The sequence below is a fragment of the Peromyscus eremicus genome, chromosome 18 (assembly GCF_949786415.1).
Source record: "Peromyscus eremicus chromosome 18, PerEre_H2_v1, whole genome shotgun sequence".
Lineage (NCBI taxonomy): Eukaryota > Metazoa > Chordata > Mammalia > Rodentia > Cricetidae > Peromyscus > Peromyscus eremicus.
In genome coordinates, this window is record NC_081434.1 from 32,562,833 (window position 1) to 32,587,517 (window position 24,685).

The 24,685-nt window shown below is 39.6% G+C and overlaps 1 protein-coding gene across 2 annotated transcripts in view; it reads right to left on the reverse strand.

Annotated features, from left to right (window-relative positions):
* Nucleotides 1-24,685, reverse strand: part of Cep83 (centrosomal protein 83) — a 112,239-nt gene that overhangs the window by 13,154 nt on the left and 74,400 nt on the right. Inside the window, exons 8-13 of one of the 2 annotated variants that reach the window (XM_059245203.1) lie at nt 23,706-23,820; nt 22,179-22,323; nt 21,925-22,074; nt 11,232-11,307; nt 9,343-9,500; nt 7,249-7,378 (exon numbers count right to left, since the gene is read on the reverse strand). In XM_059245203.1, coding sequence (XP_059101186.1) covers nt 7,249-7,378; nt 9,343-9,500; nt 11,232-11,307; nt 21,925-22,074; nt 22,179-22,323; nt 23,706-23,820 — 774 coding nt within the window. Of the gene's footprint in view, nt 1-7,248; nt 7,379-9,321; nt 9,501-11,231; nt 11,308-21,924; nt 22,075-22,178; nt 22,324-23,705; nt 23,821-24,685 lie in introns of those variants that run through there. The other variant, XM_059245204.1, reaches the window with a different exon arrangement.

Sequence of the window (24,685 nt, forward strand, 5' to 3'; positions counted from 1 at the left end):
TTTCAGTGACCTTCCAGTTCCTTTCTAAGAGCCACAGCACTTGGAATATTTCTGCTTGAGGAACAAACCTCAAACAGAACAAACAAACACACAAACTCTTGTGGGATACTACGCAAATAACAGTAGCATTTCAAAAGTTAACATGTTCAAGGGATGGAAAGATGGCTCCATGTTAACACCATTGCTGTTCTTCTAGAGGATTCAGGTTCAAGTTCCAGCACCCACATGGTGCTCACAACCTAGTTAACTACAGTTCAGGGGATCTGATGCCCACCCTGGCCTTTGAGGGCACTGCATGAAAACATTCATATACATAAAGTGAGATACTTTAAAAAAAAACAATTTTTAAAAGTTAGCATGTTCAAAAATGCATGTAATTTGACTCTCAAACACATCCATTCCGGTCCTTCCCATGTCAGTAATTGCTCTCTCTGTTCTACCAGAGGTTCAGTCTAAAATCTTTACCTGCTTAGATATCTTTCTCATTCACACTATGAAACCATTTCAAAACTTTACCTTTAACAGATAGACACATTCTGACCACTGAGACCCCATCATTAGCTCTCCCCCCTAAGAAACCATGATCACTAATTTGGACTACTAAAGCTGTCTTCCTGAGTGCTCTTTTGCTTTTCTATACAACAGTCTCAGAAACTCTTCTCAATTCACAAGTGTCCAAGTATTCCTATGTCATTCAGAATCAAAGACAAAGCTCCTGTGTTATCTGTCCTGATACTGTGCCTCCTCATCCTAGACACCAGAACCTCCTTGTGTTCTTCCAACATAACAAGCCATCTGCATACTTTTGTGCCTTCTATTATGTCTGGAACAAGATCTTCTATGTAAATCAACCAGACATCTTTCCTTTCCTCTAAGTCCTGCTCAAATGTTACCAAATAAACCTTGCCTTATCACTTAAAGGATGTCAGGCTCACTCCCTCATCTTGTTACTTTTAATCTTAGCAGGCACCCTCCTCTACCTGTTTATGTTTCCTACCTACTGTATATCATGTTCCTTAGCACGGAATCTGGCCACCTTGGTATCCCGGTGAACTATACCAAGTACTTAGCAAGTACTCAACCTATGTTTTGAATTGTCTTAGTTACACCACTATGGAATAATACTTCACCAAAACTTGAGTCCACCCAGAACCTGAGGACATAAATGTAATGTCCTAAGAACTATTACTTGGTTTTTGTGCCCCATACCCTAGGACTTTCTGAAGGGGTAGGCTGCCCTTTGTAACCAGGAGGAAGTTCCTCTCAACCTCTCCTATTTATGGTAATGAAGTGACTTCGGGCTGGCCGAGGCTCAGGAGCCTCAGGATGCAGGAGGCTGCTAGAGAGACTGAGTGCGAACATGAGGATACTATAAGGTCCGCTCTTCCAACCCACGTGGAGGAGAGGGTATGCCAACTGAGCGCTGCCAAATCTCTTCAACAAAGAAATTAGACACATGGAGAGCTTCTGTGCTGGTGAACCAAATAAGTCACTTAGAGACAGCACGGTCCTCTACACCTACACAATATCTATGTATCAGTTCCATTTGGTTATTCTCCAATTGTGTTTTTTCTTATAAACTGACACACATCAGTAAGATGCCCTCCTGAATCCTAGCAAAATTTTAAATATCAACACAAAATCATGGGAACTCCTAAGATATGGCTGATTTGGGTACCTTATACTTGTGACTAGAGTTGGAGGGGAGGCATTCTTAGGGGACTAAACCCAACTTGAGAGATTTAACTATCATTCCAGGTAGTTTCAAAACTGAACTGCAGGGCTGGAGAGATGGCTCAGAGGTTAAGAGCACTGACTGCTCTTCCAGAGGTCCTGAGTTCAATTCCCAGCAACCACATGGTGGCTCACAACCATCTGTAATGAGATCTAGCACCCTCTTCTGTATACATAATAAATAAATCTTTAAAAAAAAAAAAAACAAAAAAAAAAAAAAAAACTGAACTGCTCAAGCAAGACCAGTTGGTGTCCCGAGAACTGAGGATTGGTTGTTGGTATTGGAAAGCACCCCAGAGTGATATGATTTGGGAAAAGGGTCTTTACGGCTGCAATCAAGTTAAAGAGTGGTTACAGTGGATGAGAGGAGGCATGTTCCATTAGCATTCCAATATCATCACACCCTAAGACAAATGGATGCCTTCCAGTACAGAGGAGTAACAGAGCACTTACAGAGCCGGGTGCAGTTGCACTCAGGAAGCTAAGGCAGGAGGATCAAGCTGGCCTGGAATACAAAGAAAACTGGAGGCCACCCTGCACTGCCTGAGATCCCGTTTAAAAACACGGGGGAGGAAGAATGCAACCTAGGTAGCTGTGTTCCCCTGCTGAAACCTCAAAAACAAGAATCGACTGGATTCCCCTTTACTACCAAATTAACCACGTTCAAGGACCATCTGCCCCCTATAAAAGTAAGTGTGTGTGTGTGTGTGTGTGTGTGTGTGTGTGTGTGTGTGTGTGTGTGGTGTCTATGTAGGGAAGCCACAGCAGGATGTCAGGTTCCTGCTGTCAACTCTCTGCCTCACTCCTTCAGACACTGACCCTGGAGGTCACAGGGCTTTGGTTTGTTTTGTTTTTTCAGGTAGGCCGACCACCACGGAGCCCCAGCAAGCCTCCTGTCTTTGCAGCCAACAGCACTGGGGTTCTGGGCAAACATCTGGCCACAGCAGGCATGGCTCATCTTTTTGGCTCCCACAGCAGTTCATCTTCCACAGCACCAGCTCCTCCTGACACTCTCTGTATTCCTCGCTCCTCCCAAATCTCACCTCACGTCTGACTTCATTGGACGCACTCATCTTCCTGCTTCACTTCATTATTTCTAGTCACCAGTACAGTAGCTTTCCTTGAGTCTAGGGCGCGTCTACACGGATGTGATGCCATCACTTCCTGTCGTGTTCGGTTAAATCTACTTGCACTCCATGTTCTTCATTCTACACCTAATCCACTTCCACCCTCTTACAGCTAGAATGATCCCTTGACTTATTTATTTACCTGCATATTGTGGGTTTTTGGTTTGTGATGGTTTGTTTTTTAGACAAGGTCTCGCTATGCCAAGGCCTGCTCTAAACTCCTGAGCTCCAACAGCCCTCCTCCCCCAGCCTCCTGAGTGGCCAGGACTACATGCACACTGCACTTGATTCTATTCTGTAATTTCTCCTCTTGAGATGCCTCTCAAGCTAGTTGTTCTTCACCTTCATTCCTATACTCTGAACTTCCATCCAGGTTTCTTACCTCACTTAAAGTTCACGAAAAGTTTCTAGTCTTCAGGTTTTTTGTGACTTTTACTAAATCTGCTCTTTGACCATTTCATACATGTCTATAATGGATTCTGAATCCTCCTTCCTCCAACTTCTCTATGACCCACTGGGTTTAAGTAGGGCTGTGTGTGTGGTCATGGGTTTCCAACTGTCTAGCGGATCCTGGTGGGCATTTTCTAGTTTACTTATTTATTGGAACAGGGTGGGATGGGTGGGTGGGTGGGTCGGGTCTTGGTACAGTGGTTCTCAAATTAGTGTCTATATAATCGACCTGGGAGTGGTTGATAGTATTATCCAGGTATTTCTTAAACATTATTTTCTTTCTTCAAAGAGATTATACAGTTGTCAAGGATAAGGAATGATGATGGCTTCTCTTCTCTCTCAGCATAATGCTAGGCCACATAACATGTTTTATAAAATACTTTACAACTTAAAGGCTATGGCTCATCACTTTATGGGAAAACGTTTACAGTAGTATTTGACCAAGAACTACTTCAGGCTGGGCCTGTGGGTGCACACCTATAATATCAGCACATGAAAGGCAAATGGATTTCTGAGTTCCAGGACAGTCAGGGCTACATAGTGAGACCTTGTATCAAAATAACAACCCAAAAATTACTTCAGAGAGACTTATTTTACAATAAAAATAGCAAGCTGTTATTTCAAGTGCCTCAGAAGGACAGAGCGCTCACTGTGCTCAGACCAGGAGACCATTCCTCATATCCACACTGAAGCAGTGAAGACAGGCAGCAGAACTACTGAGAGAAACCTTTAACCAGAGAACAACATTCCAATTCAAGGTCCCTGGCAATGCTTTTCAAAAATAAATTACAAAATGATGAACATATCAACATTGCATTTCCACTAAAGGCTCTACCTAAATACACTTACTAAAAATGATATTAAGTCTTGTGCTTAGAAGTTTAGCATTCTGAATAAACATACCCAGATGGCATGCTTATCTAGCCTGGAGGGAAAACAAAGTTGCTAGTCTTGAGTTTAAGGATTTTTCATGGGTAAGAAATTACAAAGAATTATGACTTCTATTCTAGGTTACTAGTTTATGGTTTAAGTCTTACTGCATAAGTTATGATTTTTTTTGACATTTAAATGAAGAACTTAAAGTTTGTTACCCTGCTATAAATTACATTTGTAATGATAGAAAAATTGTGATAGGGAAGCTTTTAGTTTGTTTTGTTTTGTTTTGAGACAGTTTCACTGTGAACTCTGCTGGCCTGGAATTCCCTATGTAGACCAGGCCAGCCTCAAACTCACAAAGATCCACCTACCTCTGTCTCTGCCTCCAGGGTCTGTGGTTTAAGGGTGTATATCACTGTGCCTGGCTATGAGGCTTAACCAAAGCAAGGAAGTGCTAAGAGTTAACTCCCAGTGATTATGCTGACACACGAAGTAGACTCATGAGCCACGGCTCTACGGAGAAAACTTACAAGGCACCTAGACTCGAAGACAGCGGGAAAGTGAAGAGTAAGAGTGTGGTGGAGAGAACACTGGAGGAAGAGTAGAAAGTATGGACTGTATACCAGACATCCAAGCCAGGATCTCCCTACCCTGGTTTTCTGAAACAAAATCTGCCTAAGTAGTCCAGGCTGGACCTGAACTCACACTCTTCTTGCCTCAGCATGCCAAGTGCTGGGATTACAGGCACACACCACCATGACTTGCAAAGTCTGGGTTCTAACTAGGCAAATATCTTGGTTATCTACGACTTCAGTTCCCCAATTTGTAAAAAGGTATCTGAAAGCTAAGGTCACTTAAAACCCTAACATTACGTATTCTTACATACATAGTACTATCCATGTCTGTCTGTCTGTCTGTCTGTCTGTCTGTCTGTCTGTCTGTCTGTCTCTCTCTCTCTCTCTCTCTCTCTCTCTCTCTCTCTCTCACACACACACACACACACACACACACACACACACCAATCTTTTTTTCAACTGATGAAATTAAGTTCCTAGGGCAGTTGTTCCACATGGTGTGACAGCTCCAGGTCACCGTTATTCGCTGGATTGAACTGAGCAATTTCCTAAGACTTAAATCATAATTCACACATCAGATATTAAAAAGTGAAATAAAAGCTGTGTGTGCCTTCAATCCCAGCACTGGGAGGCAGAGGTAGCCAGATCTCTGAGCTCAAGGCCAGGCTGGTCTATGTAGTTCCAGGCTAGGCAGAGCTACATACTGTTTCAAAAACAACAGGAAAAGGTGAAATGAGAAGCTGAAGAGACGGTACAATGTTGAAGAGCATGAGACCTGGAGTTTGGATCCCACACTCCCCTAACAAGCCAGGCATCTTAGGCACACCTGTAACCTCAGCACTAAGGGAAGCGAGACAGGAAAATCGCTGGAGCCTGATGGCTTCCAGCCTAGCCTCAAAGATACACCCGAGCTCTAGGTTCAGAGACACCCTGTCTCAAAGGAATACGTACAGAATGACAGACATACCATTCCTCTATGCATAGGGAAGTATACCGACCCCCATCTTTCTCCTTGCAACCCCAAAAGCAAGCAAGCAAATAAATAAACAAACAAATAAATAAATAATAAATAGTTTGAAAGTGAAATGGCACTATGTTCTCACCCATCAGGTAGTTAAATATTTAAGACAAAAAACGTTTGCATTTTTCAATAGTGGTAAAATATTACTTTGCAGGGTTTTAAAATATCACCTCCTGCCCTCTTTCTGGTACATCTACGATTAGTTGATAATCTCTGTAACCACCAGATGTCATTTTTCCAAAACAAGCCAACCAAAATTAACCTTAATACTTAGGATCTGATTTCTACAACATTTATTCCTAATACTGCAGCATAAAAGTTTATCTGCAAAAGATAAATAGCTCATAATACTTCCTAGCGATTTCTTAAGAACAGTAGGATTTCTAAGATCATCTTGAGTCATTAAAAAAAAATCACTGAATATTCATTAACACTAGTAGCCTTTCAGAATTTATATATGGATGGAAAGGAATACAACTGACAAAAAAGAAAAATGTGCTTCCATACAGGTAAAAAATACTGGGTTTCTTATATAAGAAATGTCTTCTAATCTCAACCCCATACTACTTTTAGTATTACATAGAGAATGACTGAAGTCATTTCTCTTATGCACGCAATGAACACTTCACTTATCCACTAACAGACAGATATTAAGACACTGGTTTAACTAGTATTCACAGTCTTTCTATGAGACCCATCAAACCCCACCCCAGGTCTGCTGTAAGAGCAGCTGAATCACGGCCACAATGAGTCACTACTGCTGATGGGATCTACTACAGTCCTCACTGAGGCAGACAAAAGCTGTAACTAGTGACTAGATGAGTCATGTGCTACTTAATTTCCATGAAGAACTGCATTGTTTCCAAGAATGTGAAGCTTTCAGACTCTAGAAAACATACGCCATAAAAGACAATTTAGCAAGCATCAAGGTAGCAACTGTTGAGAGTGGCTTCCGAAGTCAGGGTAAGTCCAAGACTCCACATTTGTTTCTCTATTTTCTGAGTTGGAAACACTCTTTTTCGTTGTTTTGTTTTGTTTGACACAGGATCTCACTAAGCAGCCCCGCCTGGCCTAGACCTTGGTGGATATTCCTGGGAAGTTCTTAGCAATGAGCTACATCCCCAGCTCAAGAAAAAGGACTTTAACCACAAAAGCAACATTACAGATGTTAAGTATGATTAAAACAGGTCTAATCATACTATAACTTAAGTGAAGAATGAGTCATACACATTTGTATGGAATGGCACTGAAAAATATCATCTATAAGGAAATATAATTTAACTCTAAAAAATAGAAATGCACCTGTTGCTTGGATTTTCCCAATTGTCTCTGCAAGATTAGTAGAAAAATGTGATGTTTAGATATCAAGTGAAACATGCCACAAAACCTCAGCCTCAGTTATACACGTTATTCTTGAAAAACCAAGTTTGACTCTACAGAAACCATTTTCTTTAAGACAACTTGCCTTTTTCTGAGCAGTTGCAGCTCGCTGGAGTTTCTCTTTAGCTTGATTATACTTCTCTTCTCTGTCTGTGATACGCTCCTGAAGTTTATGCTTTTCTTCCAACCACTGGATCTGTTTTTCCTCCAGTGTCCTGTCAGAGAACATGTACACAAACTAAGGGATGTGACAGAAATTCTGAGACCAAACGGGCACCATCACAAGCGTACTCAAACTCCCTGCCTCTCTGACCACATCCTACCTTCTCCAGCTGGAGTGACTCTTATACAGCCACGTATTTCCTCACATTGTCACTACAGAGCAAGTTTCGTGAATATGACAACGTATTCAAACTAACAGAAACACTATGTTTACACCAAAGCCCCTGGAGTTAGGTACATCTGTCATGTCTTTTAAACAAATGAGGGAACTGAAGTTTAGAACATTTACTAAGTTGATAAAGAAACTTACCTATTTATTGGCAGGATAAGCACTTAAAACCTGAACCCCTGAACAATGATTATAAACATCAAGCCATGAAAACTGTGCCTACTAAAGGCAGTTACAAATCAAGCCTGATGCTGGGTGTGGTAGGGAACACCTTTAACCCCAACACTCCAGAGGTATAGGCAATCTGATCTCTGTGAGTGAGCTCAAAGCCAGCCTGGAATTTACATAGCAATTTCCAGGATAGCCAGGGTACACAGAAAGACCCTATCTCAAAACAAAACAAAAAAAATTAAGCTAAATATTAAATCTTAATGAAGAATATTTTTCTGTGTAAATTTCATATAAATGACATTTTAAGTTGATTCCTAGTAACAACATAATTTAAAAGCTATTTTGCATACTTATCAAAAATATGAATTTTATTATCAATACTATGGCCATTAAAAATCAAAATAACAAACCCTGGCATGTTAGATTGCTTGTCTAATTACTCATACAGATTTTAAGTATATTAGTTGGAACAAAAGTTAAATTCCACTCATCTAGAAATCCATCCTTTTGTTTATTCTTAGTCTGGGTACTGAGAATTTAACTCAAAGTCACGCACATGCAAAGCGAGCACTCTGCTGCTGAGCTCTAGCCCTAGCCCAGTCATACTGGAGCAATGCAATGGATACCAGTCTGAAGGCAAAAGTGAGCGACTTAAATATGTCATTAGAATTCTCACACTTGTTTTAATCAAATACGCCAAGATTAAAAGATACACATTTCTTCTTTGGCAAAATAGAAGAAAAATAAGTTAGAGCATCTGGAATGTCACAACACATTATTGAGATACATCTTTCTTACTGCCTTCCCATACATAAAACTCCATCTATAAAACACAGACAAGCCTTAAAATATGAAAAACAGAAAAACTGTAGAGAAAAAGCTTTATGTGGTAAAACTGATTGAAGAACAAATTTGGAGAGAAAACTGTCCTGTAGATAAATAAAAATAATGTGCTATAAAAACAAAGCAAATATAAAACAGTATTCTACATTTGGTTTTGCTTTTTTAAATTTATTTTTGTGGTGCTAGGGATCAGATCTAGGGCCTCTGTGTAACAGCCAGACAATTGTTCTGAGCTACATACACCCCAGCCCCATTTTACCACATGCCAACATTTTCTAGAGAGTATAAATCCTGAGCAGCACATTTTCCTGTCTACTACTAGTAAATTTCAAGGTGAAAAGAATATAAATAAGTAAATAACTTCACAAAAGGGAAATCTAAAAGGGTAGTTCTAGGAAGTCTGTGTGCGTGTGTGTGTGTGTGTGTGTGTCGCACACACACACAGAGAGAGAGAGAGAGAGAGAGAGAGAGAGAGAGAGAGAGAGAGAGAGAGAGAGAGAGAGAGAGAGAGAGAGAGAGAACAACCTCACAACTAAATCATTCTGTTCTCTGGCACTCAGAACAAATTTGGGAAAATGTGTTCTGGTTTGCTCAATGAATAAAGGTTTTTTATCCATGCCTAAAATTTTTAAAAGCAATTTAGGAGTAAAAGTTCATTTTCTAGAAGGAGAAAGTACACCACCTAAAAATACATTCATGTTTCAATATCAATAAAATATACTTTATATAGCAGAAAGAAAAAACAGTTTGTACATAATGAAGAGCACACTCTACTTTTCAACTTCTAGCTGCACTTTTTCAGCTTGGCTTCGTAAATGTCGGCATTCCTGTTTTAATCTCTCCACCGTGTCCTTCAGCATTTGGTTTGAATTCAGCAGGTCATTCTCTGACTGTGTCAGCGAGGTCACCTGGATCTGCAAATGACTGATTTGCTTAAAAAACAAAAAGAGAAGCAGAAAGACACTAAGACAGGCATAAGGGTATGTGAGAAGCAGAGTCCCTCCCCTCAGGAATGTCACTCCCAGCTGGCAAGGCCCACAGGGATGCCCTGTGAGATAACAGATAACAAGGGCTAGAGTCATTTCTCACTATAACCAAAGCCTTTCAATACCATACACTACCTTAAAGGGCTGCACCATTAGGAGGGTGAGACCTCCTGCTCTAGAGCCATTCACCAGCACATGTATCAAACTCTGTCCCCACTACCTGCATGTGGAAGCACACATTTTCCCTATGATATGTTGGAGTTATAGACTGGCTGGCCAGAAAGACCTCAATGGTTGTATTGTGATTAAATAGACCTCCCTGGGGACAACTATAATCTATATCCTTCATGAACCATTATTTTATCAACTAATAAAGGTCTTTATTTTTCTTTCAGTTTAACTTCTTGTTAGCCATTCTCTGAAAGACTTTTCAGAGTTGACAGAACCAAGAGACAGGAATCAAAAGAACCCACCATAAGCCTAGGATGCAGCTCAGCAGTAGAGCATACTTGTCTAGTTAATATGCACACAAGCATAAATTTGGTCCCTACCATCACCAAAACCAAAACACCATCAAAAGATTCAAGAGTCAATAGAAACAGGGTCTTGTCACACAGTCCAGGCTGGCCTCCAACTCATGATTCTCCTGCTTCAGCCTCCCAAGTGCATGACAGGCAAGTACCACCACCCCTAACAAGAAGCAAGACTCTTGGTTAAGTGGGAAATAACTCCATTATATGGCCGATAATATAAGAGCCACATAAGATTATACGTGCACGTGGAGCAATTACTAGAATACAGTAATACGTAATGGTATGTCTCAAATTGCTATTTTAGAATAAATTTCCTCATGTAGAACTAACTTTTTTTTTAATCTGGGGTGGAAAGCATTAACTCTATTACTGCAACTTTTTAACTAAGCAAACCTCAAGAAACTTAATTTTAGACCCATGGATGGCAGAAATTCCAATGTCTAAGTATTATAGCCATGCCTCTCAGAGAATAAAACATTGTGCCCTACAGGGTAAGGCCCCAGAACTGCACATGCCAGCAACGCTGGCTGACATGTAAGCATTGTTCTCTCTCAATTAGGAACCCAGAACTGCACGTGCAGAGTAGTATCAGCTGGTGTGCAAAAATTCTAAATGGTTCCTCACTACTCACAATCTGAGAGAATAGAAATACTTCAAGGAAAAAAAAAACAGAATTCAGAAACAAATAATCTTATGTATTTTACCCAACACTGTATAAATATTTCCCTTAATTAAAATACAAATTTCTTCCCATAAATTTTATACAGATTCAGCAAGAAGACAAAACGACCCATTAACACATCACAGAACATAAAATTAATTCGTAACTTAAAACCTGAATATTTCTATCTAATTTTAAAATTCAGAATGTCAAAATATTGTCATTTTAACAATAACTTAAAAAATCTGTCACAGGCCACAGCATACCAATATATTAGGATAAATAGCAAAAGTAAAACAAGTCTACTAAATTAAAGCAGAAAACTGAAACGTTTTATCTTTATGTAACAGCTTCATCAGTATATTATCAATTATGGTGATCAGATTTCAAAGTACTGATTACGATTAACTGCAATAACTACATAACACAGACTTAAAAGGAGCATTCAACAAAATAGAAGCAAAATGTGTACTACAATCACACCTGTTTCAGCTCAGCATTTTCAAGTTTTTCTTTCTCTGCTTTTTCAGTATTCACAACTTGTTGTTGAAGTTTTAACCTGAAAACCACAACCAACAAAAGATGATGAATCCACAACTGACTTCTTCCCTAGACTGGACATCATTTTACTGAATGGTTGTCTGACAACAGGCACTACCCTGTACCCGGAGTCCAGATAGCTAAACTCCCGGGAGCGACGTGGCTGTCTATGACAAGTACACAAGAGCACTGCTTCTTAGAAGTCAGCACATACACGCCAGAAACACGTGTATAACAGCACATACACGCTTCAGTGGCTCTGAAGCGGTGGTTCTCCATCTGGGGGTCACATATCAGAGATTTACGTTACGATTCATAACAGTAGCACCTGGGGGTCGTACATCAGCTACCCTGCAAATTAGATACTTACATTACGATTCATAACACTAGCAAAATTACAGCTATGAAGTAGCAATTTTACGGTGGGGGGGCATCACACCATGAGGAACTGTTTAAAGGGTCGCAGCCTTAGAAAGGGTGAGAACCACTGCAAGTCTAAAGGGAGGATTCAGCCATGCTTCTCCTTGCTCTTCACAATTTTATTTCACTTTTTACCTTTGAGTATGTGCACACACCACAGCAGTGTGGGGATGGACAAGTGTGGGAGTTGAGGTTCCCTCTTCTCAAATGGCTCCAGTTTGTACCAAGTGGAGAAAAGAGCCAACCAGGACAAAAGGCAAGTTGGCAGATTAGAAGGGAGAGAAGCACAAGGGCTACCAGTTTCAGTGTCTCCAGGGAGCGGAAAACAACTAAAGAAAAGAAGATCACATCTTTGAAGGGAACGGTTCTGAGAGATGACAAGCCCTGGGCATTGACAGGTATACAGGACAATAAAACAGATTTAAAAATGTCTGAGTGAGGGTACCATAAGGTACACAGCTAAACATGAATAGTTCATCAATATGGATGATGGATGGCAAGGGACAGGAAAGAGGGGCAGTGTGAGCAAGGTATCAAAGACTCCATGACTGTTAAAAGATTATCTAGTAGAAAATAACTGGAAAAGGAAAAAGAATGGAGAAAAATTAGATGCACCAAATATCAAGGGGAAAACCATTTTAACCAAACTTGGTCAGATAAAGATCTGAAACAAGAAGAGCTTACCATTGCCACTCTCCTTGAGGGAAAGAAGGATTCGTTTCCACCTAAAGGGGTGGGAGGGTGTATGCCCTCTCAGAATCCACTGAGAGGCTTTAAAAGGAAACGCTGAATCGCACAGTATTCGATGGTACTAGAACAAGACGCTACGTCAGACGCACTCAGCGTGGTAGCGGAAGAACGAAGGCTTGACTCCCAGCAGGAGGGTGGGCAGGGTGGGGGCGGCAAGGGGAACAGAGGGGGATGGAAGGAGGGGAAGAGGAGATGAGGGAGACAGGGGAGGGGGGAGAACTTTACGAAGTAGGTGGTAAGAGATTAGGAAGTGAAGGATCAGTTAAGTTGAGGAATAATAAACTATAATTATACTTTCAATATGATCCCGGAGGTAGAGATAGGAAGTGGGGTAGAGGGTCAAGTCACAACAGAGAATCCAGCTGGAGAAAAGCTTAACTGGAAATTACGGGACACCAGTAAGATGGCTATCTCAAATCCCGTCACTGTGTTCCTGTCAACTGCCATGGTCAGAGTCTGGGCTCTCTACTCATGCAGCTGCTATGCTATCTGAATATTCAACAGACATAGACCGAGCAGTCGACTATAAATGCTGAGCCTACTTCTGTTGTGGAAACATGATAAATACAGACAGGCCCCACTCTTAACACTCCAACAGCACTATCTGATAAGACGCCATCCGGTGATGGAAATTATTATCTCAAAGTTTCAATTTGAAAAGGCACTAGCTTCATGGTGCTACTGAGTGCTTTTGACAGTATGACTGAGGAACTGTCATTTTAATTTCTTAAAGTTTTAATTAATTGAGCCTCAGATTTAAATAGTTACATGTGATCGGTAATACCATATTCAGGGGCAAAGGATCTTGCCTTCATGTAATGTCCATGTCCATTACCAGGGAAAAGCAAGATAATAAGACAAGCAAGGGGAGCTCTTTGTGGTTTCTCTAGTACCAGAAATTCCTAGAACAAGTCTCTTCAGAACAGTGTCCTCAACGCCGACTTTCTGAAAGCAAGTGTTCTGCCTCTTAAGCACTTAAGATGGACTGGCCATTGTTTACCAAAAGGGAATTTCTTGAAGAGGTACGAGGGCACTGAAGCAAAACATTGCTAGAGAATCATATAATAACTGACACAGGAATCTCTGCGCCCTTCAAATGCAACTAGACCCTTCACTTCTGTCCCTTACTCGGCAGCCCAAATTGTAAAGGAACTGGTTTAAATGTCCAATTCTAAGTCTAGTGCTTCCTAAGAAGATGACACACAGCAAACAATTCTTCTCAAGATACAAATGGAAACGAGGCTGTATTAAATGATGTTTAAAAGGGTCAGTATCTACCTGTGGGCAGCCAAATAAACAAGCAAACCTAAAGCAATGACATAAAAATGGAGATGACTTTAAGTTATGCAAAAGATACATTACTTTAAAAGGTATCACTACAGGTGATATCTAAATGTTTAAGCCTCCTCCCTTGGACAATTAGTGGTTTAATTTCTTCTCTTCACCTCTGATATCATATCCTAGCTTACCCAGAGTGCCTTATTCCCTTTGACATACTGATAGGCCCAGAGACGGACATGTGAACCAGACCCAAACCACTGTCTAGATTTTTCTAACCTGAACTGACAAGTAACTGTTCTCCTTTCGTTTCAGCATATGCACTTGCCTCACAGAGAAAGCAGTAGAAAGTAAAGTCAACAAGGAGAATGGGAGGAGGAGGGAAGAGAAAAAGAAGTGACTTCCATCTGCTCATAGCTGAGCTGTCCATGCAGGTATCCAAGAAAATAAAGAGTATAAACCCTGTCCTTTCTACAGCTACGTCAGCTGACGGTCTCTTCATTTTCTTGTAATAGCCTGTGTTAGACCACTGCTGTCCTTTCTACAGCTACGTCAGCTGATGGTCTCTTCGTTTTCTTGTAAAAGCCTGTGTTAGACCACTGTTGTTAAGGGAAGCTAGCTCACACCTAACCTCCTATAATTTGTACATGGTTAATTAATTTTACAGGTAACTTCACAAACTTCACAAGCTGAATAAAATTAGTACAGAGGCTTTCTCCAACACAAAATGAGGCGGGGGGGGGGGGGTTGGTGTTGCACACATGCGCACATGCCCGCACACGCACATTCAAGCACACACAGACATGCACTTGTGTGGAGGTCAGACACTGACACTGGGCTGTCTTCTTCAAATGCTTCTCCACTTTATTTTTGAGGCAGGGTCTCTCCCTGAACCTAAACTTGCTCTTCTGGCTACACTGACCGGCCAGTCAGTCCCTGGAGCCACATGCCTTTGCTCTCCAGTGCTGGCATTCCCGGTGTGCACTGCCGTGCCTGGCTTTTTACGTGGGTGCCAGGGATCCGAACTCAAGTCCTCATGATGGTGCATCAAGCACGTCACCCACTGAACCATCACCTCTGCCATAATGAATACTTCTTAAAATACTATTCTTTGCACTATGACAAGTTAGTGGTGAAAACAAAACACTAGTATATAATAACTTAAAGCAACTCTAAAGCATGCATTAATGTCTAGAAGATCAGCTACTTATCATATAGTGTAATTTTTAAATGATGGACTATTTTTCAATATTTACATTTTTTCCCTGTCAGGACCCATTTTTTTTTCTTTTCTTTTCTTTTTTTAAGTCCCAGATCGTCTCTGAACTACCACAGACTCTACTAAGTGGAAGTTACAATTACAGTTATTTTAGTAAAAAATAAACAGGTGATTGACATGACTAAATTTATAAAACAGTAAATAAGTGACCTAACAATTATGTAACATTCCAAACATGGAAAACTATACAATCTTGAGAAGTACTCCTTCTGTCAGACTGTCTATGGTTAAGGTGTCTTATTTTAAGGACAACTTATGGGGCCAATCACATATTATAAATAATCTGGAGAAACTCAAGAATAATAAAAAACAAACTCTCAAAAGTGACTAATGAAATAGAAATGATTTATATTATAGACAAGTTAAAGATGAAAACTGTTTTGTATTTTACTAAATGCTCCCAAACAAAACAAAACAAAAGCTACGAGTCAAGTTGATTACTGTCTTTAAGTCATGACAGAACGCTGAACATTTTCTCACTATGGCTGCAGAAGCTCTAAGCAGTCGAAGTACGCTCAAATTCAAACAGAAAACATTCTAAAGGCCAAACTGAGACCAGGACACAATAAAATAACAGATGGGGCACTTCCCTGGGAGGGCAGAGACAGAAAGTCTCACAAGAACTGTCCGGAACAGTTAAGTAAATATCTACCTAAATGAAAAGATGGGCAAGACAACTGGGCCACCAACAGGGTAAGAGATCCTGAAGAGCAGTTCGTTCATTAGTAATGTGGACTAAGAAGCTTTCCTCAAAGCATAGTCTACAACCTCATATGATTGTAAGTCATTTATCTTTAATCTTTATAAGTCACTAAGATTTAGGTTTTTTTTTTTTTTAATTTAGAAAGCAAATATAGAGATCTGCAGGTACTGAAGGGCAGATGCTCTAGCACTATATTATGAATGCTTTCTGCAAGAATAATTCAGAAAGTAACAAAGCCACACAAAACCACACCGTTAGTGTTAACAGAAAATACCAAACCTCAAAACAACTCTAAGTGAAAGGGGTAGTGGTGGAATACCAACTTCTAGCAACTCATCCGTCATGCTCCCGTCTGCAAGACTGCAGACACACATAACTCACCCATTAAAACGAGGAAAAAAACCACAACTTACACTTTGTTCATTAGCAATGCTAGACTATACGACCACATGGTGTACACAGAAAACACATTTTACAAAAAGCAAGTAATGCAGAAAATTTAGGAAGGAGACAAAAATGTGTCGGAGAAATGGGAGCAGTATGAACATGTAGAATAATGACATCAGACAATGCGGAATCACGTAAAAAACAAGCGAGTAACCAAAAAGGGGCACTGTGTAATGCAAAAGACCCACAACCGATCATCAAAACGTAACTTACAAGTATATTCCCAACTGCATAGCAACCACCTTTATGAAGCAAAACTACAAGCATTGGCAGAAACACACTAATAACGAGACTGTAATATTAATTATTTCATACGGAAAAATCAAATGAACAAAAATAAGAAATACATAGAAAACAACTTTCCTAAGGCAAATCTTAATGGCTGTGTGTGTGTGTGTGTGTGTACACACAGCACACAAACACATAAATGTATCAAATGTTACCTGACTTGTAATGGTTCAACTTTACAATGTGAAGGTTGTATGTATTCAGCAGAAACTGCACCTCAAATGTCAAATTTTGATCTTTCACCAGGCTAGCAATATACAGTATAGTATGCTCGCGTAAAACCAGCCAGCGGCAGCCAGCACTGGCCAGCCATGTGTTGACTAAGGCAAACAACTGCCATTTTACAGGACACTGGGATGGTATGATGAAGTCAGGCAGTAGTGGTAAATACATTTTCAACTTAGGTGGGGCTGATTACACTGTAACCCTCATGGGTTGAAGAGCAACTGCACTCACTTAACTTCAGCTTATCAGACCCACAAAAACGGATCATCCACTAGAGACATGAGGCAAAGGAGGTGACCACTCTATGCAAACTGAGACAGTCACTGAGGCTGACACCAATGTCAGAGTCAGCCAATAAAGGTAACTGCTACGGCTGCAAAGATTGCCAAGTGGTCGAGAGCATTTGTGGCTCTTGCAGAGGACCCACATTCAATTCCCAGCACCCACACGGAGGTTCACAACCACCTCTAACTCCAGTTCCATGGTATATAACACGCTCTTCTGAGCTCTGAGGGCACTGGGCACATACATGGTATACATACCTGTAGGCCGACACTCACAGAGATAAAATAAACAATCTTTTTCTCTTTAAAGTTCACACCCTGGGGGTGTTTCTCTTGCCTTACCCTAGTACTGCCCTTGACATAGTTAGATAACAAATGAAATATTAATGTGCTGCATAAAGTAGAAATATTCTCTAATCACAATGCAATGAAACTGAAAATCAACAATAAAATAACAAAAGAGAAGCAAGAAGAGGAAGGATATTCTTTCCTACTCAAAAATTTGAGTAGGCATAGGATTCAAGGTCAGTTACGTCAACTATTTCTGCCACACCAGTGAGTAATCACAACATGGAAAACAGCACCACTTGTAAAAGTATTAAAGACCTAGGCATAAAACTTTGTAAAAGATGAGTGAGACAGTGAAGTATAAAAGTACAGGGACAGTAGTAGAAAAATTACTTTACAAGGAGTGATGTGAGATATTCATGTATTGGAAGGATTAATATTCTTAAATTAACCTATAAAGTCAATATAATTCCAATCAAAAATCTTAAAAAGCAGGGTTTTTATATTTATTTAATTTTAATCTATTTTATGTGTGTGAATTTTGCTTGAATATGTACAAGCACCATGTGCACACCTGTACCCAAAGAAGTCAGGAGAGGGCATGGATGCCCTGAACTGGAGTTTTACCAATAGTTATGGTTATGGAACTGGACCCAGGTCCTCTGCAAGAGCTACATGTGCTCTTGACTGCCATGCCGTCTCTCTAGCTCCTAAAGCTAATTTCTTAATCAATGAAGACACAGAGCAGACAATGAGCACCAAGGAGGCCTACCCTCTACACTCCTACTCAGTGCTGAACTGGGCACCTGCCAGTGCAATTAGGTAACCAGTTCAGAACCGAAGACTTGGTAAAGAAATAAAATTATGTCTACTTCTAAATAAGGTAATTAAAAGTAAAATTAACTCAAACAAATCAGTATGCAGACAGAATATAAATTAACCTATAAAAATTTATTGTCCTTAGAAACATTAACAGCTAGAGACCAAAACAAAAGGTAAATATATTCATAACAAGGATTAAAAGTTAGAAAAATTTTTTTAACTCCTTCAGAGAAGGAAAACAAAGAACTCAAGGGCCACCGAGACAGCTGAGTCAGTCAAGGTGAACGTGCCACATGCTGTAAAAAGTCTGTTCCAAGGCAGTGCTTCTCAACCTTCCTTATGCTGAGACCTTTAATACAGCTTCTCATGGTGTGGTGACCCACAACCATAAGATTATTTCATTGCTACTTCATAACTGTAATTTCGCTAATGTTATGAATTGTAATGCAAATTTTTTTTGGAGCTAGAGGTTTGTCAAAGGGGTTGTGATAGGCTTGAGAAACACTGCCTAAGCTAAATTAATGAATATGTCTCTTTATGTGGACAGCAAATACATTAATAAAATCAGTCTAATTATTTGAAAATCTAGAACCTTCTGAAGACCCGCAACTTTCAGAGGAGGGTTTCAACTGTAAATAACAGTTAATTTAATTGTACTGCACCTCTTCCAACAGAAGCAGCCAAGGTCTCAGGTAGTTTTGTATGCCACCAGGTAGGACTGTGCATACAGTCCACAAACCAGAGTGGGTAAATGCTATCTGTCCCCCAAATATGGAAAACCTGTACCTTGATTACTGACTATTGCTTCTGATACAAACAGTGCAAAGAAATAGGTAGTTACTGTTCCCTTTTTGGCTGAGATCACTTCTAGGGAACTCTCAGAACCAGTGCCTACCCTCTTATTTGTCTTCATTTGACTTTTGTTCGACTTTTGGGAGACAGGTATTAAAGATCAGGACATTCAAAAGCAGATGTAGAGAGAGCTAGGGTTTCTGAGGTACGCCTATAGTCCTAGAACTCAGGAGGCTGAGGCAAGAGGGTCATGAGTTCAAGGGATACACAGAAAGATTTTATCTTTTAAAAAAGTAGATGCAGGGCTGGGGAGAGGGCTCAGCGATTAATAACATAGGCTGCTCTTCCAGAGGACCCAGTTTCAATTTGAGCACCCACACGACAGCTCACAACTACCGGTAACTCCAGCTCCAGGGGATCCAAAGCCTTCTTTTGACCTTCACATGCCCAAGGCACACATGCACAGACGTGTATGCAGACAAAAACATAAAATAAAAACAAACCTTAAAAAACAAAAACTTAAAACCTTAAGAGGCCAGAAAGCAGTGGATGGATATATTTAATACACTTTTTAAAAAGAAATTTCAACTAAAAATCCTGTATCCAGCAAAAAACAATTCTTCCAGATGTTTATTTAAAACATTTTATAATAAAGTTCATCTAAAAAATTTTTTTAGAGTGAAAGAAAATTCCACAGCCGGGCAATTGTGGTGCACACCTTTAATCCCAGCACTCGGGAGGCAGAGGCGGGCGGATATCTGTGAGTTCGAGGCCAGCCTGGGCTACAGAGTGAGTTCTAGGAAAGGTTCCAAAGCTACACAGAAAAACCTTGTCTCAAAAAACAAAAACAAAAACAAAACAAACAAAAATCTACATAACAGTGAGGAAGTTGGTAGTCCTAAGACCTATGCAATAGAAATGTTCAAGGATGGCCCACTTGGTAAAAGGAAAGGCTATTAAATAATAACTCAAATCTACACGAAAAAGAATAACGACAGTAATAGTAGACCCATGTGAAATTATAAAAACTATTGTTGTAACTTGCTTACTAACGGCTTAAGAGATTAAGATATTTTAAAATTAGTTTAAAAAATTTAGTATTATTGTAACTTTAGCTTACAACTCCACAATTTGTTCTAGTTAATTTAAGAAATTGATTCACTGGGGAAAAAAATTATGTTTAGGGGCATATGGTACACAGATATGTAATTTTATAACATGAATAACAGAAAGTGGTACAGATAGAAATAAAATGTGTATATCTTTGCAATTAAGCTGATATAAATTCAAATAAAAGTATTAGAAGCATAAAGATATAAATGTAAACCCCTTGATAGCCATAGCTATAAAATATACAATCAAAAGAAAAGAATTTAAACATTCTTCCTACCAAAAGAGCAGAATAAAAGAAATCAAAAAAGCAAAAAATTAAATACAAAGAGTAAAGTATTGAAGGGAACAAGGGGGAAATAAAATTTAAAGACAGAAAAGTAGTAATTACTTTATAAATGTAAATACATAAAATGTGCCAATCAAAAGACAGCCAGTGATAGAATGGGCAAATAGTAAGATTCAACTAAATGATGCCTACAAAGCATTCACTATAAATCCAAAGTACAAATAAACTGTAAAAAAAAGATGGAAAATACACCCCATGTGGACATTAACCAGAGCGAGCCATGGCAAAGATACTAACCCTAAACAAAACAGACTAAACTTTATAAAGTTACAATAAAAATGGACACTGTAAAATGAAAAGGTCAACACACCAAGAATATATAACAATGACAAACAGCTGGATACGTACTAGACCACCAAAATACAGAAAGCTGGGCTAAGGAGAAGGGTGCGTAGGTAAGTACTTCTGGTACAAGCACAAGGACCTGAGTTTAGATCCTCCAGACCTGCACAAAAAGCATGGCAGCACACTCCGGCAATCCCAGTACTAGGAGGCAAAGACAGGAGGGTCGTGGAGCTCAGTGGCAGACTGGCTGGCTTCAACGCCAAGCTCCAAGTTCACTGAGACCCTCATCTTAAAAGATATGGTGGACAACGACAGAAGAAAATGCCCAGTGTCAAACTGTGGCCACCCACATGTGCAAAACCTCACAGAATCAAAGGGAGACACTGTTCCAAAACAGCAGAGGTTCCAATATTCTCTTTCACCATGGAAAAAGTAGGCAAGTCACTGAAAGGAGCTCAGTGCAGGGCACTCCTAGCACTAACCAACAATCCCGGACTGACACTTGTTTACCACACCTCTCTCCAATAAACTAGAGAAACTCTAGTTAAGACCTGGGCCAGGGGCAGCCAGAGCAAAGGCTAGCACAGAGGTTCTCCGCCTATAGATCTCAACCCCTTTCACAGGGGTCGCCTAAGGCCATCAGAAAACACAGATGATTCATAACTATCGAAGTTACCGTTGCAAAGTATCAACGAGCATAGCGAGGCAGGATGAAAACTACACTCCTGATGGCATGATTCCTACGATGCTACAAAGTGGGGAAATCCTCAGGAAGTGGCATGAGCTTCCAATAGTCAAATCTGAGATAGTGCAACTCAAGAAGAAAATAAGAATCTACTAGTCTTCAGTGATTAAAATGCCACTGACAAAAAGGAAGGCCCTTCTTTTCAGAATTCCAAATAACAGATGTAGAAATGTCAAAAATACATAAGAAAATCACAACTGGAAAACACAAGTAACAACTGAAAGGCAAGAACGGTAGATGGATGCTAAAACTAGTAGAATGTTTAGTGAGAATATTTACATAGTCTCAAAATATGGTGAAGGGAGCCTAAGATTAACTATTAAGAGCGGAAAAATAATTTTATAGTGAACTAAAGATAAGAAACAAGTGAAATGGTAAAATCTAAATAAAGGGAATAGGTCTTATTTATTGTCTATTTACTGATTTATCCTAACTTGGGCTTGATTACTCTACTACGGTTAGGAAATCTGTTACTATATGGAACTTGGGGTAAAAGGTAGAGGAGTTTTCTGTGCTACTTGTACACCACTATGGCGCTGCACCCCCAAACTATCTTAAAATACAAATTAACCTAATGCTCTGAAGCTCCCTCCGGGCTGCCTCCTCCGCCATCTGTGAGGCCCGCAGTTTCTCTTCACACTGATCCTTTTCCGACTGCCTCCAGACATCGTGTTCCACTTTCATTCGCTCTAAGTCTGATAATCTGTTCTCAAGTTCCAGCCTAAAACAACAGATGATAATTATGTTAGGAGAACTACAATAAAGATGATCCGAGTATTCGTGTTCACCAAGCAACGGAAACCAACCAAGGTAGTAAGGACTTACTTTTCATCCTGTAACACCACAAGTTTCTGATAACCTTCTTCCTTGGCAGCTTGTACTTTACGAATTAATTCACGATCTTTTTCCACCAAGAGTACTTTGTGGTGTTCGACAGTGGACTTGAGAATTTCATTGTCTGCCTGCAATCCTAGTATATTTTTAGAAGAAAAAGAAACTATATTCAATATTGACATGAAGTTTACAATTAACGGGCATTTGAAACCCAGTAAAACAAAAGAATCTGAGAGGTCTCTGGGACAGATATTCTTCAAGGTCCTCACAGAGTGTCAGCTCATCAGAGCTTTTGCGAACTAACAGTGAAACAAGGTGGAGATCATTTTTGTTGTCACTTTTACGCACATATGTACACAAATCTTTCAAGACAGACATTTATGCTTTTGAACCTTGGGAGGTAGAGATCAGCTCAGACGAATACCCAAAGAGGCTCATTTACTTGACTTCTTACAGTTCTGGAGCCCCAGGATAGTGTCATAAATAAGCTGGTAACAGTAAATTAAAGCAAACAAACAAACAAACAAAAAACCCCAAAAAACAAAGGAAACTGAACCCTTCAAAAAGAAACCTAGGATTCTAGCAAATATGCTATATTTCTAACAATAATATGAGCAATAAGGAAACTTTCAAATTTACTGAAAAAAAATCTCAAATCTTGTGATAAATGTTTGAGAGATGAATAACCACAGCAAATTTATATTTAACCTTTAAAAACATAATACAGCAATATATCCTAAACTCTAACACTAAAAAAATTTACTCTCAACTCTGAAAATATATGGAAATAGTCAAAACAATTATTAATAAAAATAAACTCTACCAGAAATGACGGAGGTAACCTCAAGCACAGTTATAACCCGAGGGAAGGTTGTTGAAGTATTAAAAAAGAACCGAAACCTCTGAGAAGTCTTGAGGATACGTTTAAGACTAAACTGGAGCTCAAAAATAAGCACATACTGAACGAGGACTCAATAACTAGCCTAGGATTTATAGCAAAAACAAACAAACAAAAACTTATGTTGGTGCCGGGCGGTAGTGGCGGCGCACGCCTTTAATCCCAGCACTCGGGAGGCAGAGGCAGGCGGATCTCTGTGAGTTCGAGGCCAGCTTGGTCTACAGAGTGAGATCCAGAACCAAAACTACACTGAGAAACCCTGTCTTGAAAACAAAACAAAAAATTATGATTGGAACTTACCTCCTTATATCCTTTAGCCTAATAAGCAGCTGATCTACAAGCATTTAAAATTATAATCACATAAAGAACAAACTCACATTTTCAATACTTTAAATTCACACAGTAATCAAAAACTATTATATAAATGTAAGATAGGTCATTTAAAAAAGATCACAGAATAAACAAACCATTCAACATAATAAAAATAGTCCCTATGAACTGTAATATGAAAATTCTATTAAGACTGAGAATCTAGAAAAGAACTCAGGTTGCTTTGTTTGTTTTAATAATTTGAATTTAGACCTGAAAAGAATGGAGAAAAGCATGGGAAAATATATTACCATCCAGTTCACTTTGAATCTTATTCCTTTCTCTTTCTAGCTCACTCTTAGCTCTTGCTGCCTCCAGTTTGATGTCAGTTATTTCTAGTTTGTTTGAATGTTTGAGCTCTTTCACCTGTTGGTCATCAGAAATTGAAATTATTATTGGGTCATTTTCTTATCATTCAGTACATACTAAGAGCATAGGTGGAAGTAAGTAAATAATCTGGTAGTACAGGGTGTAAGTACCTTCCGAGAAAGTATCCCAAGGCTCAGAACAGCAGAGAGATACCAAACAAAAGTGATCTTTTCCTAATGGAACTAAGGCATGCATTTACAAATACTAGGGTGGAGTCACCAGGCCTGAATCTTTCCTTAAAAATCTTAACTGCATATAAATAACATCCACTGACAATTCAGAACATTTCAGGGGAAAAAGTGTTGAAACCTTCCTTTTAAAAAGGAAGAAACAGCTGGGCATGGTGGTACATGCCGTTAATCATAATCACTACTCAGGAGGCAGAGGTAGGCAGATCTCTGTAAGTTCAGACCCCGAGGCTACTTGGCTGGATCTAATTTCAAAAACAGAACAAAAAGGTGGCAAAAAAAAGGCATTTTAGGTAGTAGGAATAGCATATAAAATGTTCATCAGAAATAACATCACACAATCTGCTCTTTAAACAAAGAGCTATCCCTTACAATAGAGCATAGGGAGGCATAAACTCTAAGGAGGGATGGCAGGGAATAAGAGTTATTATTGTCTTAGTTGGAGTTACCATTTCTATGATGAAACCCCATGGCCGAGGAGGAAAGGGTTTTATTTGGCTTATACTTCTACATGACAGTCCATCATCGACAAAGTCAGCACAGAAACTCAAACAAGGCAGGAACCTGGAGACAGAAGTTGATGTGGCAGCCATGGAGGAGAACTGCTTACTGGCTGGCTCAGCCTGCTTTTGTATAGAACCCAGGACCACCAGCCTAGGGATAGCACCACCCAC